This window comes from Amyelois transitella, chromosome 2, assembly GCF_032362555.1.
Source record: "Amyelois transitella isolate CPQ chromosome 2, ilAmyTran1.1, whole genome shotgun sequence".
Taxonomy (NCBI): Eukaryota; Metazoa; Arthropoda; class Insecta; order Lepidoptera; family Pyralidae; genus Amyelois; species Amyelois transitella.
Window position 1 is genome coordinate 4,831,138 of NC_083505.1, and position 16,165 is coordinate 4,847,302.

At 37.1% G+C, this 16,165-nt stretch overlaps 1 protein-coding gene across 1 annotated transcript; it reads left to right on the top strand.

Annotated features, from left to right (window-relative positions):
- The first annotated feature begins 792 nt into the window (after nt 1-792).
- On the top strand, nt 793-14,819 carry LOC106142994 (inactive dipeptidyl peptidase 10). The gene is made up of 17 exons (XM_060946623.1): nt 793-906; nt 1,699-1,802; nt 2,512-2,710; nt 4,672-4,746; nt 5,113-5,165; nt 8,420-8,631; nt 9,058-9,278; nt 10,029-10,132; nt 10,713-10,842; nt 11,229-11,469; nt 11,759-11,828; nt 12,143-12,454; nt 12,645-12,794; nt 13,163-13,348; nt 13,755-13,912; nt 14,188-14,393; nt 14,602-14,819. Exons 1-17 carry the CDS (start codon nt 793-795, stop codon nt 14,728-14,730), a joined length of 2,664 nt encoding a protein of 887 aa, XP_060802606.1. The 3' UTR covers nt 14,731-14,819.
- Nucleotides 14,820-16,165: the final 1,346 nt, after the last annotated feature.

The following is a 16,165-nucleotide window of genomic DNA, read 5'->3' on the forward strand; positions in this document are numbered from 1 at the left end:
GAACAGCTGGTGCCGGACCATGCGGCCGTTTAGGGCGATGTTCTGAACGTGTTGCGGCTACACGGTACACGCTTTAGCTCTATTACAGGTCTAACCGAAAATCCAGATTAACCATTAGGTTACAGCTCACCATAAATAGTGTTGTCAATGGAGTAGTACGTTTAACCAATATAAATTGCAATTTCGAGTCAAATAACAAAAGAAAATCCGGAGTGGAATATGTTTATTAAGTCATTAAGTTTACACAATATATGGTAACTTACAAAGAATACCTACAATATATGAAAACTTGCCCACACTATTCATCGCTTTTCCATTTCGATCAAATGCCGAATAGTTACTGTTTTTTCTTCTTGAAAATACTTAACATACATACATATGGTCATGTCTATATCCCTTGCGGGGTAGACAGAGCCAACAGTCTTGAAAAGACTGAATGGCCACGTTCAGCTATTTGGCTTAATGATAGAATTGAGATTCAAATAGCGACAGGTTGCTAGCCCATCGCCTAAAAGAAGAAACCCAAGTCTATCCCTTAGTCGCCTTTTACGACATCCATGGGAAAGAGATGGAGTGGTCCTATTCTTTTTTGTATTGGTGCCGGGAACCACACGGCACAAAAATACTTAAACTTGTCAATTTCTCAAACAGTGATGGGGCGATTCGTGAAACAAGCGACAGGAGCGCAGCGGGTGCGCGCGCGGCGGTGCGCGGGCTGCGCGGCGGCGAGCACGGAGGCGTAGCGCGGCGCCGTGGCGGGTGCGCGCGCGGCGGCGGCGGCGGCGGCGGCGCATGCACGCCACCGGCCACACGGACCGCTCGGGCGGCGGCGGCGGCGGCGGCTCCTGGCGCCTCCCGCCCGACGAGACTTTGCAAGTCGCCGACCCCAAGTCCACCAAGGAAGAGGTCAGTTACTAAGTACCTACACGTAAGTTTTCATATAATGTAAGTTGTTACGCTTATATTTATTCCTAATTTCGCTAACTTGGCATTTGAAATAAATAAATAAAATATCTAATTATATGAACATCGGAAATCCGCCCCGTGGGTGTTGTGACGTAGTAAAAGTTAGTACAGTAATTGACAGATGTGAAGTCGAAATACCTTTTGAAATTTGACTGTTGCCACGTGATGCTTTTTATTGCACAATATAAAGTCAATACTATCCAATTGATAAAATAACTAAACATTGAAGAAAATAATGGAGTAGTCTGAAATTGAATAGGATCCCAAATTGTGAATAAAATAACGCAACCAAACCGCAACCATTTGGATATCAAAATAGACGTAATCAGCACTTATCGTAACGAGCTACATTGTGTTTTGCCGCATCCGATAATAAGAGAATATATATTGTATTTATTTAGTGCAGAAGTTTTGTAGTAATTTCTAAAAAAAACGGCAATTTTTTTGGCAGTCCAAAATATTTTTTGGGAGCAAGGTAAATTCCCATGGAAATATTCCCAGATTTTTAAAACTTTTCATTCTCAAAATATCAAGAAGATATAAAATTTGAAACTTAGTATGATTCCATTAAATTGAACATTGCATATCTGAAATATGCAAAATTCTTTCGTCGCAGTACGAGATATGACTTCGTACGTGGCCCGAGGAACTCGCTGTAAAATTAGAATTCAGGCAACGATTTTCGAGATAAAATTTCGATAAGTCAACGCTAACTCCACACTTCGGTTGCAGGATCTGTACCAAGGAGATGGCCACAACTGGAGAAGCATCATCTTCTCTTTGATGGTCATCAGTTTTGTGATAGCGGGCATCGTCACTGCGATTTATTTATTAGGGTGAGTAAATTATCTAAAATGATTTATGACAAAAATAATACACAATGATATCAAAAACAAAAAATTGTCTACTATTCTCTCTTCGCACTTATGCACTTCAATCAGCAGTAATTGTAAATTTTCGCGAGTAGCATGTTTGTTCAAATTGAATTTAAATAACATGTTGCACATGCGCTCATTTGCGCATAATAACCACCTGCTCTAGTAGTAACTTCAATTTGCATATTAGCTAAATTACTCTATTACATGGTACAAAAGGAATAGATAATGATTGCACGGAAATTAGTTTTGCATCAAGGCGCTGCGAACATTATCTACTAAATGAAGCTAAAACTAATAAACAGGTAAATAATCTTGGTAAGAGTATTAAAAAGAAACTGCCACAGCCAGTAGAGCTTCAAATAAAATTTCACTGAAACGACGTGAACGCTGAAGAGCGGTATTTAGAAAATAAAAAATAATTTGAAAACTTGGCACTTCAATTTCTGCGGTTCATTTTCATACTCTGAACGAGTTTAAATTATAACAGCGGCTGGTGTTGATTTAATGTTTTGAAGACGATATTCATAGGCGAAAGTTAAGAAACATATACAATTTATAAAGGTCTTATGGCACCCATTTTATTATTCAATTAGATTAAAAGACAAATAACAAGAAACAGAAACAGAAAGAATTTAATTCATATTTTAAATTTTAATTTCTCTCACAGATATGTGGACGAGTTGCTTTACTGGTCGGGTCGTCGGATGCGACTGGACGAATTCTTGCGCGGCGACCTAACAGGCGAGCGGCTCCCCACCACCTGGGTCAGCTCCCACCAGTTGGTCTACCAGGCGGACGACGGGGGACTGCTGGCTCTGGACACATTCAACAACACCCTCACTGTTCTCGTCACCAATCACACTCTCGTTAGTATTACTCAGTATTTGCTTCATTTATCGTATTGAAAAATTATATAAACTTACACTTATTTATAAAAGAATGAAGATTTAGAAGAAATTAAAGAACTGCATGATTTTGATAATGCCGTCTGCCAACTGATCTTTTCATCAAGAAATTATATGATTATATAACTATCAAGGGTCTGCAACATGCCAAAAAGAAAAAAATACGATAAAATATCGTCGTTTTCTTATCTTATTTAGGAGCCGATGTTTTATTTTTAAGACTAAACCAGATTTTCCTAAAACATCCCAAATATAACCAAGCTACATGTGTCAAGAATTCAGCGGTGCAAAAATTAACTTAATTTTCTATTAGACATTCCAACGCTTATGTACCGTGTAATTACAACACCGTAATTTAACTTATCTACTTGATAATAAAAATTTAAGGACATTTTCTTACTAGTGATACACAGGTTCAAATCGGAATGAAAATGACCCTTTTTCTGAGTTATACAGTATGTACTTAGTTCGATTGCTAACCATTGTTATTACCACAGAACACAAGAGGTTGTTCTTATGGTGAAACACTATGGTGAAACTTAAGTCAGAACTGTGCAACCATGATTCTAGATGGATGTAGTAGTGGTCTGGCGGGAGCCGCTTCGTGTAAAAACCTGACTTATCCAATCCAGGATCGTAGTCATCATAGCCGCGACCCGAGCTCCTCTCCAAAGAGGTGCGAACGCTACCCGAAGTATCACCAGAAAATTTATTATTTTTGTATTAAAAAAAAACAAAATCAGAAATCATAATGGCATTACTGTTCGAAAACACTAAAATTCTAAAGATTTCACGCAAAATGCTAAAGATTTCACACAAAATAAAGCTGCCTTGTAAATGCCAGGAAATCCATAACTTTTCTTTATAGCTGCTGCGGTCATTACGAAATTCAATATAAATAAATTGTTTCCTTTTCACCAAGTTAATAGAAAAGAACGATGAATGAACCTGATGCTGGCTAACGTGAAAGTTCCATTAAAACTTAAATCTCTGCCGTGTGTTCGGAGGCAGGCCATTATGCGCTTGCACTGCATTATAGATAAAGTAATATATAGATACCTCCAACACGTTATATACTACAACTTGCTACTATCGCTTAGCGTTAGTCGTTAGTTGCTGGTAACATTTTTTTTATGTTTTATATTCAAAGGTTTTATATTATGTTCACAAACTCTGTGTTTTCGATGGCGGACATTCTGATATCGATAAAGTTCAACTAGACGTAAATAAATTTAACAAAAACATAACCCTTGTTACACTGGGGTTACAAACATAGGCAAGTGTAGTTTTATCATAGGAATGTAAACTTTCGCAGATCATCGTTTATTTTAATTATACAAATTATCTTTATTACATATGTAGTAGAAACATAAATTAAGAATATGTAGAGCAAAGACGGATTTATCCCTAAGCTCTCTTCTAGCCAACCAAAGAATGAAATTAAAGAATGAAATACAATGTTGATACATAGGCGTACTGAATGTTAAATGCATCATCTTGTCTTTGGAATAAGCAGGTTAACTACTAACTACATACTTAGGTAGGTACTATACTTAAAAATATAAAAGAACATGCTCAATCTTACAGAAGTTTTCCAGATAAATAATTATGGCGAGAAGCTATTCCAGGAGCTTGGTAGAGTGTCCAAAGGATTTTCTAAAATTGCACTTATCGACGACAAACTTTATCTGATTTGATAAAACAAATCAATTTTATTAAACGCCATTTCATAATTGAGCTGTACTGAATCCTGTATATAGAATGTAGAATATTAAACGTTAAAACTGTTAGTAATTAAGATGAGCCCAACAACTTAAACTAAAAAATAGAAACAATTTCCAAGTATTATTTATTTAATTACATATTGTATTATTGCATAAGCATGTATCTACTAAACTGAAACCGATGCTATTTTTCCACAGAGACAGCTCAACGTGCGCGGCTACCAGTGCTCTCCAAACTTGCGCTTCGTACTCTTCCAACACAATATCAAGGAGGTAACTATCGCCCGAACAACTTTTAATTACTTCCTATTTACACAGCTCTTGCTGAAAAGCAGATTATTATTTATTAAAAAGTAGAAAACTGCTCACAAATAATTTGGTTACAAGGAAGAATAATATGATATTCAAAAAACCAAGTAATAATTTGATTTCTCCGTGGTGTAAACTGTTTTTATACATCTAGGCACTGCACTCACATGTTTTATCATCTAAAGTTCAGTGTATTACATCGGAACGTTAGGCTATATTATGCTGCATTATGTATACCTATAAAAATAAAAAAGATTTATTCTCAAAATAGGATATAAGGTACCGTTTAATGCCTGCCTACTTAGTTTAAATTTGTGTTTATTTTCACAGGTCTATCGGCGGACTTTTACGGCGCACTACACCGTTTATGACGTCACAAATGAGTGAGTAGCTTTTGATATTTGACGAGCGAAAACCCGACCGTCGTAAAGGTCTGACGAAGCCCCTCGAACGCCCATAATTGTATTTCCGCTTGCAAATTAAATTTCGCATTCCGAAATTGGTTTTCGCTCACCGCACCTTCGCCAAATGTCATTTTGATAACAATATCGGGAACGTTGACAAGTTCGCTTTTGGGGACAAATGTAATATGAATAAATAATAGAATAGTACCTACCTATATAGTTGTTGTGCGAATGGTAAAAGCATCTTAATTAAAAAACAAAATCTTACCATGACAATAAACAATATTAAAATCACAAGAGTTGACTCTCACTCGTTAATTTTATAAGTAACCTTACGATGATGGACATCGTGAGGAGACCTGCGCATATGGGCTATTGGATATTTTATCAACGCCATGGCTTAAGTTCCTTCCCAAAATTTGAATGTCATACGGGAGTCGCTTCGTTTATAAAAACCTGTCTTGCGCAAGCGTGGTCTTTACTCCCGGGCTTCTCTCCAGAAAATTCATATATCATTTATCTTTCTTAATATAGCTACTAAAATGCTTTAACTTTAAATACTAAATCTAAAATATAGCAATATTTTCAATTTATGATAAACTGAAGGCAGATATCGTACTGCATAATTAATGTTGTCTACGTAGAAATAAGCGGGAATCCCGCTTCCTCCGAGGAAGGGAATGTAAAATGTCTGCACGATCTCAATTCGTTTTCTTTACAAATTTATCTGTTTCTGTGGAATTTTTATAGCTTCCTCCGGCGTTTCGCGAGTTTTCAAGACTAATTGGTCGGATGAATGAATCGTTATTGCATTAGAATTAACTAGATTGATAATTCAATTAATTTTATCTCTTTCTTATTTACATTTGCTGATATTTAATTGTTTTATACCTAACAATGAATTACTATAATGATGCCGCATGATCAAAATTATAACTAAAAACAAAACTTCAATAGGGTTTTTCTACCTTACATTTAGTTTTGACAATTATTAAGCGTTATGAAGTATCCTATAATAATGAATAAAAATTTTGAATTTGAATTGACAATAAATAACAAAAGTCAAAGCCACCGTGACAATAAATCTTATCGTCGTTAACATTTGAGTGATTCTCATGGTACAAATGTATGACAAGAGACAGTTTCGTGCACGTTGATTTGAAAAAGAACGTTGTTTATAATAAAAAAAAACCATACCACAGGAAGATTATTAATCAATGTCATGACTCAAAAGTCTTGATAGAAAACTATTTCCGAAATCAGTTTTGTTAAAAAAAATTGAGTATTCGCGTAACTAAAATACATCGATTTCGTTTAATTCCCATCCAAGTGCAGAAACTACTTTAATTATATTACGGAAAACAAGAATTGTATCTTAGTAGGTACCTTAACTACATACGTGCTAAGATCGTCAAATCTAAAGTAAAACAAACAAACGGGCTTTTCAAACTGAAACTCATAAAAAATGTAAATGAAAGCATGTTTCCTTGGTGGAAACTTTTAAGACATTCCTTCGCGGAAAATGGTCTTTAAAAAGGTAATATTAAAGAGTGGCCACCCTCTTGATATAAAACATAGAAAGTACAGATTCATTTCTATGCCAACGAATTTAAAAAAAAATTCTATGAAAACAATACGGAAGTAGTATTTATTTATAATAACTAATACAATCAAGTTTTTCAATTGAATACACATGTTTTCTACATGTGCATTCAATTGAAAAGCTTGCATGAAAATATTAATACGTAGAAGGCAAGAGAAAAAGCAGGGATACAGTAGAAATGTAAATATATGTAATCATTGCCTTACACTAAACGAAATTAAGCATTCTTTAACTGAACTATAAATTTCTCAACTTTTGTTAATTATTTTTATATGGTCACGTCTATATCCCTTGCGGGTTAGACAGAGCCACCAGTCTTGAAAAGACTGAATGGCCACGTTCAGCTATTTGGCTCAATGATAGAATTGAGACTCAAACAGTGACAGGTTGCTAGCCCATCGCCTAAAAAAGAATCCCAAGTTTGTAAGCCTATCCCTTAGTCGCCTTTTACGATATCCATGGGAAAGAGATGGAGTGGTCCTATTCTTTTTTGTATTGGTGCCGGGAACCACACGGCACATATTCTTAAAATACTTATACGTAAACCGTTATGCCAAAGACTGTTATGCTCAAAAGTCGTACGGTATAACTACATTACATAATGGCTTTATTTTTCATGCTAATAGATGGACCCGAATAATAGATGCTGATGGAAATCATTTTAAACAAAGCTTTCTTTCTATACGTTGTTGTAGCCTTTCTCGTTTCTCCATCAAATCATATCTTTGAAAATTTCCGTCGCCTCGCGGGTGATGGAATCGATTTGAGGATACTAATGTAGATTTGATATTATACCTTCAAGGAGATTTTTATAGGTAGGTAAATATATTAATGGCCATATTAATTTCTATAATAGTGTGTAGTGTTTAGTTAACTTACAGAAGGATGGAAACCTTCATAAAAATAATGGGATACGGATTCAAAAGCTTTGTACATTTTGTACACATATATAAAAAAGATGTACTTACTCCTCAGATCTAATTTGCCACCTTTTAACATACAAAAGTATGTCAGCTTTAACGATCCACTAAACTTTTAAAATCCACAAACATTTTAGTGTCTAACGTAAACTAAAAGTAGTGGCAGTCGGGAATGCGTCAGTGCTTTGTCTCTCATAAATATTCTGTCTTAAACCTTGTTGAAGAACTATTTCATTGGTTTTAATTCTATAACAATGTTTGCATTAACATTCTCTTGAATCTTTTTCTGTAATTGAAATACTTTTCAAGAAGGATTTTTAATAAAATTTTGCTTAAATTTATTTTAAGGTAAGATAGTTTTAAAGGAGACTGATTTACCTTAACTTTACTAATTTGTCTCTCAACTTCATGTTACCTATATTAAAAAAAATCTAAATTACGATCATATAAATACTTCATGTAATTTTTTATAAGATTCTTCATGCATTTAAGTCATTCATTTTATTTAACCTCATCTTTAAAATAGTCAACTGCCGGGGTCAACGGTAATTTCTCTCACTTTTTTGGCAAATTCCATCGAAATTCGGTTATACTTTGCAAATGAAAACGATACTACCTCATATGAAAACAACTTATTTTTAAACGGTTGCAGGGCACTCTTTAAAAAAATGTTATTTCTTATTACTTATCTTATTTTACTCTGCCATCAGCCACCACATACCGCTGTTCGGCGAAGGCCAGAGCAGCTGGGAGTGGCAGTACGCCTCGTGGCTGGGCTCCGAAGGGGCCCTGCTGCTGGCGGCCGACAACGAGGTGCTTGCGCGCCCCGGGCCCCCCGCGAGAAGAGCCCCACTCATTCGACTCACAACCGACGCGGTGCCTGGGAAAGTCTACAATGGTGTGTCCGATTGGCTGTATCAAGGTAAACTAACCTATACTTATCGTAAGCTATAATTTCAAAAAAATCTTCAATAATCCTAATGATACCTCCAACAAATCCAGTCAGTACAATGTGCATCAACACTGTAATATTATAAAGAGGTAAAGTTTGCAATTGTATACGAGTACGTACTACGGATCGGGACGAGCCGGCCGCTAATGTTCTGTAAAACTGTGTTAAAACTTTCATTAGAATCACAGAGCACATTGATTATTTTTGTTCTGCAGTTCCGTAATTTAAAAATCAACGATTTCAGAGTATATTAAAGTAGTTGTTCTAATAATCAACAAGATGCATAAGCATATTAATCAGAATTCTGTTATTTGAACAAACTGCGTCCAAGTTTTCCATTGGATAACATCGGTAAAAACAACCACAAGAATTAACTTCTATATCAATTTTTTACAGAGGAGGTGACAAAAACCCCCTCGGCGATGTGGGGCTCGTCTGACGGCACCCTGGTCCTGTACGTGCAGTACGACGACAGCGAGGTCTCCCAGGTGAAATTCCCAAAGATATCGGAGGGAATCGGCGGGATGGGAGCTTCTAGGTCCGGATTCCTACTGCCTACGTTGAACAACACTCTGCCCACTGTCTTCCCTGATCACATTACTATAAGATATCCCACGGTAAGTACACATTTGGGAAAAGAGTGTTTTTATAAGCAAACTAGCTTTTACCCGTAGCTTTCCCCCGCGAATTACTGGTTCTTACGCAATTCCCACAGGAACTGGACACGGGAGTTTTTAATGGCATTAAAAGAATCCTATGTCCTTCTCCAAACTCTTATATATACGCAAAATTTTAAAAAGATTGATGAAGTAGATAACGCGTGAAGAGAAAAAAAAACATTCTTTCGTATTTATAATATTATTTGGGATATGTTTATAAAAGAAGACGTAATATAATTGCAGATTTTAATTAACACACTACTGCATTTTGTAATGTAGATGAATTAAACAGCACTTTTAAGTGAATTTTAAAATTTGGGATTTCTATTCTAAAACGAACATTATGATGTCTTGAGCATTCTTTACACATGGTCAAAATAAGTTGACCAACTGAGATAACAGAATCAACTCTTAGAACAATTAACTGAAATTTGTACTCGTATTGCGAATTCTTTGACTAAAGTTAGCAAAAACGTTATTGATCGGAACATATTAGTTTTGCGATTCCACTATAATTTGTAAAACCTTTACTATTATAATTTTCATGTATTTCTTTCCCAATTTTAAAAATAACCTTTTTGAATATGAAATCTTCACTGCTTCCGCAGTTCCGCAGTTAGAATTCCTTCTAAGCACTAAATTTACATAGGCAATGTATATATACAATAACTGTCCACAATTGTGATGGGTGCCACTTGTTGCTCGCAGCCGGGCAGCTCTATCCCGCGGGTGAGGCTGTGGATAGTGGCTGTGCAGAACACGACCGCCCCGCCGAGATGGGAGGTCAGACCGCCGACCACGCTGGATGGAATGTACGTGATTTTCATTGAGTATTTAGACAATTTACCTCATATATGTAACATTTTATAGACATTATACTTTATCGTGTCGTGTTCTTGATGAAATTCTTAGCTCTGAGCTTTAAAAATTGGTGACTGCTAAAGATAGGTTGTAAGTGAGATCAGACCGCTGACCACGCTAGATCAAATGTGTGTTTTATGTGAAATTTGGGATATATATCTTAAATATTACCCCTTTAAATGCTTTTAGTAGACGTTCTGAACCTCATCATATCGAAGTCTCGATGGGATACTCTGCTTGCTGTAAAAGAAACCGCTTAAGACTAAATTTTGTGGTATTTTAATATCACATGCTTGTAAGTGGTACTACTTACTACTGAAGATGAGATACCTCTATCTGAATCAAATCTCCATTAATACTTTGCGACGCACTTGTTGTATTAATGAAAACCATATTTACCTATTAAACAAGTTTTAGGTACAAAGAAAGTTATTTTATCAAACTTTCAATATTCAGATAGATTATGTAATACATATCAGGAAGCATTTTTTTAAATTTATTAGAGTTTTCACCTAATTTGTTTATTATTAGGGAATATTACCTCATATCAGCCCAGTGGGTGGGCAAAGAGAATTCCCACGTAGGGGTCGTGTGGATGAACCGAGCGCAGAACCTCACCGTCTATAGCAGTTGCTACGCGCCTAACTGGACGTGTACGGAGGTAAGGATTTCCTACTACTCTTCCGAAATTTGATTTGGATTATGGCCCACAATCTTTTGAAGGGATTAACTGTTGGTTTTAACAACCTAAACAATTTCCAAATTCCAAATCAATTTTTATTTTTCTCAGCGAAAATAGAAGCAAGAAAAAGTGGCAGTTGCAATTTTGGTAATAATTCAGATTCCTAAAATTGCTTCCGAGAGAGTTTCTTTGAAAAGAGAAGACTTTTAACGTAGAAAAGTGGAATAAAAGAGTGAAATAAATAATTCATCAGATAATGGAAACTGACTTTCCTTTCACTATTTTTCTACGATTATGAGTTACCTATGTGATAAAATAATAAAATAAAATAATACATAATCAAGTTTTACATTTATAATTTCCAGTCACATTCAGAAAAGGCGACCGAAGAGCCGTGGTTAGAAGTGCATCCACAGCCGGTGTACTCCGAAGACGGCAGTGCTTTCCTCCTGCTTGCGGCGGTCCAAGAAGGCGGGGGACAGTACTACACCCACATCAAGCATGTGGACGTGATCAGACAACGCATAGCCGTGCTATCACACGGGAAGGTGGAAGTTGCAGAGATCCTGGCCTGGGACCAGGAGAACCACTTAGTTTATTATTTAGGTATTATCTGCTTGCTCACTTAACCGGTTATATGGATGATTTTGTCGGACTATGTTTCGCAGTTAAAGTGCTTGTCTCTGGGTTTTATGGCCCTGTATTTGAATTAGGTCAGGACAAGTTGGATTTTTTTTTATATTTTCCTTGGTTTTGGATGTCTATTGTTATAAAGGATTTGATTATAAAATATACCTTTTATAATATATCCCATTGAAATCTTAATTCGGGGTTAGCTTATTAATTCTTTTGTACTGATAAATTAATTAAATATGATTATTTTCTTTTATTAAAGGTTTAGACAAAGAAAAGTTATTCATACCAAATCTACATCCAGATATGGTGAAGAAAACAAATCAAATTAAGTATTAAAAGAGTGTTGATGAGTGATATTTTTCAGGTGTTTTACTAACAACACACACCTTATCTTATAACAAAACCCTGTTCCTACTCGTACATTTTAGTTCAAAGCACGATCAGAACATCGTATAGGAACATAGTTTGATTGTTTTGGGATTCTGGTGTTTCTGAGACTCTGAAACGTAGTTTATTGGATTTTAAGATCTAGATCTACTTTTCTTAAAGCATGACTCCAGGTGTAGACAATCTTTCAACACCAGGCTGAGGCTTGCTGTAACTTTCTACTCCAACTAAAACTGGTTTTATTACAAACAGGTAGTGCAGAAAGACCAGGGCAGAGACAGGTGTACGTTGTCCGCGACCCCAGCTACGGAGGAGGCAGCAACTCCGTCAGGGCTCGGGCAGAACGAGAGGAACCTCGGTGCCTTACTTGCGAGTTGGCGGTGTGGCCAGCGCGGCTGCACTATGCCAACTGCTCCTATTGGAGAGCGTCCTTCTCCCCACCTAAGCCAAGAGTTGGCATCACGCATTACGTCCTTGAATGCGGCGGGCCGGGCCCCCCTCTGGCTGGTCTTCATGACGCTAGAACTCATAAGCTAGAAAGAATATTGTACGACACGAGGCCTTACAGGTAATAAATTTTTTACTTTTTTTTGTAAATTCTGAATACATATGTTTATGACTGACTATGTCAATCGTGGCTGCACTGCGTTTCATAGGTCACAGCGGCGCAAAGTAATTGCTATCTTTTTTTTTCTCCTTTGCCGAGAGACAGTGAAAGGCGTTAAATTTTGAACCAAAAATCTTCTACTACTATTCAGATCAGTCCGTTTACGCGAGTTGGCTCTCCCCACGCGGCGTTCGTTCGACGTGCAACTGAGCAGCGGGTCACGTGCGCGCGTTCAGCTCATGCTGCCGCCGTCGTGGCGAGAGGAGCTGCGGGACGCCGCATTCCCTGTGCTAGTTCATGTGTAAGTGTCCTATTATCTGCCCTATCCCTAGTAGTTTCCTATAAAATTTAACGTGGCAATTGGGAAATATCTTCGCATTTGTGTCGAGGTAACAAATTTTCCCAACTTTTTAAAACTTCTCTTCAACGTTCTCTTTTATATGTAGGAGACAGTTATCTTTTCAGCATGTTCACACAACGGATCTAGAGAACAGACTGACAGAAAGCGACTGGCGTAATACTTAAGAATTATAGTGGGATTGGCTAACAATCAATTAAAAGATTTACCACCAAAACCAGTTGGCACCGACACTACAGCAGGATATTGTACTGCTTATATGAATTGACCAGTTTGTTTTTTACTATTAGATTGTTTTTCACATATTTCAGAGATGGCCGTCCCGGTAGCCAGCAAGTGACTGAAGAGTTCATGGTAGACTGGGGCTCATACATGTCGTCTCGTAACGACGTGGTGTACGTGAAGTTAGACGTGGCGGGTGCTAGAGGGCTTCCGCGGGCGTTGCTGAGAGGTCGCCTTGGGGGCGTCGAGGTGGCTGATCAGTTGGCTGTTATTAGGTGAGAATTAGTTACATACTCGTCTAATGAATGATGTAATATAAGTTCGTGGAGCCAGACATGGCGTTTGAAGCCGGCCGTAGAAATCAAATTCAACTTTTTTGTTCTTTTTTTAAGCAAAAACAGAGTTTTGAAGCTAACAGCCATCGTGTGTAAATTATGGCAAGAGAAGGTTGAGAGAGTCTTGTGTAAAACGCTACATTTTAGATCTAGTTATCAAGCTTGCCGTAATTTTCTCAATGGTGGGTTGTTATTCATTCTAAATTGGTACCAGAACTACTTGTTGCTTTAAGTAATTTATTTGACGTCAACCAATGTTGTGAAACCAAAAGTTTTGACAATTATTAAGCGATATGAAGTATCCTATTAAAATGCATAAAATTTTTGAATTTGAATTTACTTACAGATATTTATTAGAAACCTTCAAATTCCTGGACGTAACTCGCGTGGCCGTTTGGGGCTGGGGCTACGGCGGGTACGTGACCGCCATGCTGCTGGGCTCGCAACAGTCCACGCTCAAGTGTGGCATCGCCGTGTCGCCCATCACCGACTGGCTGTATTATAGTAAGCAATGTTTGTAATAACTTAAAGGTATCGGAAAGACCAATTATGTCTTCTTCCTCCTCGAGTAAGCGAACGATAAATGCAAAACAATCGGCAACTTACTTCTTATTTAGCTACGAATAAACGACAATTGGGGTATATACCCGTATTGGTAGGACCCAGGTATGCAGCTGAAGACTTTTTGCGACTTCACCGGTGACGGTTTGACGGTTCTACCCCATATCACATGAATCTTCCCCTATGGTAACTTTACCTACTCAAATATCTCTTTTCAGATGCAGCTTTCACGGAGCGTATCCTTGGGACACCTTCAGTGAACTACAAGGGGTACGTGGAGGCTGACGCGTCGCAGCGCGCGCACCACGTGCCGGCGCACGCGCTGTACCTCGTGCACGGCATGGCCGACATGAGCGCGCCCTACCCGCACGCGCTGCAGCTCGCCAGGGCGCTCACTGACGCCGGCGTGCTATTTCGATATCAGGTAAGTCAATTCTCGTAACAAAAATTTCTTTGGAAGGCCATGTCACTACTGATTGCCTTCATGCATGCACAAAAATGAGAAAAAATTAACTTAACTAACCAACTAATGTAGTCAACTCTCACGAAATAGTACAAAAAGACTACAAACGATAGTTCACAGTTCTTATTAAAACCTAATAAAATGAGTACTCACATTACAATTTTTTTAGGCCTACGCCGATGAAGGGCATGACCTGAAAGGTGTAATTGAGCACGTCTACCGATCCATGGAGGACTATCTCCGTGAATGTCTATCCCTAGACCCAGAGGACACCAAGCTGCCCCCGCCTGATAGATAGAAAGGAGAAACCACTGAGCAATAACTTGTATCCAAACACTTCCGAAATATATCCAATTGTTATAATAATGCTCTCTGTAAATATGTAAATGAAATAGTGCTTTAATAAAATGTGTTCCCCTCGTTTGGTTCAGCAGCGCGTTTTGATCGTGTCGACATTCGGGACGCCGCGGTGACCGAGGGCTATGTGATTAGATAAGATCGTAACTTATGATAATAAAAAATCCGTTCTGTTATGACGATTTAGCCTGAATATGAAAAATACCAATATAGCAATAGTAAAGTTTAAGGTCCACTTCCATTGAAATGGGGATTTTCATAAATATGAGATACAAGGTGACATCAGTAACGAGTTAAGACTGTTGTTCTTGAACATAGACCGTCAGCTCGCAGGTAGTTTTGTTCCGTCAGTGTATCCAAAACTTTGCTACCACTTGGTGTCCCATATATTTTAAAACCCTCATTAATTAGTGTTTCACCGTGTCATAGACTAGCGACAGTCGATCTCGCAAATAAATTTTAAAGTGGTATTGGTATAGACAAACGAAAAAGCCTATAAAATGGTTAGAATAATTCTTTTAATTGAATATTACTCATTGAACCCATGAAACTTCGCTTCAGCACCCTTTTAAGCTAAACTTTCATACTGTGTCTTCTAAACTTTAAGTAAAGTCTAGATAGGAAATAAATTCTGAAGGTGAGTGAAGTATAATTTTGTAATAAATACTTAACTTCTAGCAGTTGGATGCAATGGTCGCGGTTTTCAGAAGCCGAGACATTGCATTTAAATGTCTTGTTACTCATAGAATTTCGAGCTTGTTCACTTTAGGCATTTACTGCTGTTTTCTACCTACTGTTATCTTTACTAAATCTATTCTATGAAACGTATGCACTTTATAAAAGCAACAGTAACTATGTTCAGCTCTACCTACTATAAATAATCAAGAAAATAGTAAATAACATTCGATATATCTCACTAGTAAGCATAATGCATATATCCTATTCATCGGTATTTTTCTTCCGATTGTTGTTAAAAACCTAATGAGCTTATCATTTTAGGGAATAAATTTGGCCTTTCCAATAAAAGAATTTCATTTTACAGGTATTTGAAATGTTAAGTTTTATAAAAAAAAAACTGTTGGAAATTACCTCATGACAATGTAGATTATCCTATTCATTAATGTAAAAATCGGAAGAAATGCATTTTATAGTGACTTATAATATTTAGAAATGAAGTGACCTTGCCCATCCCTTAACCTTAGCTGCTTTTGCTCCATCGCATCACCATTTACTAATCTTCTTAGTTGTTAATGATATTAATGTAACTTTCACTCTTAAAATAGCCGAAAATGCTTACTGAGACAAGCAAATCTCACTACTGGCCCAATAATATGATATTGTAACAATAAAATTAAAACAATGATAATTCTGATATG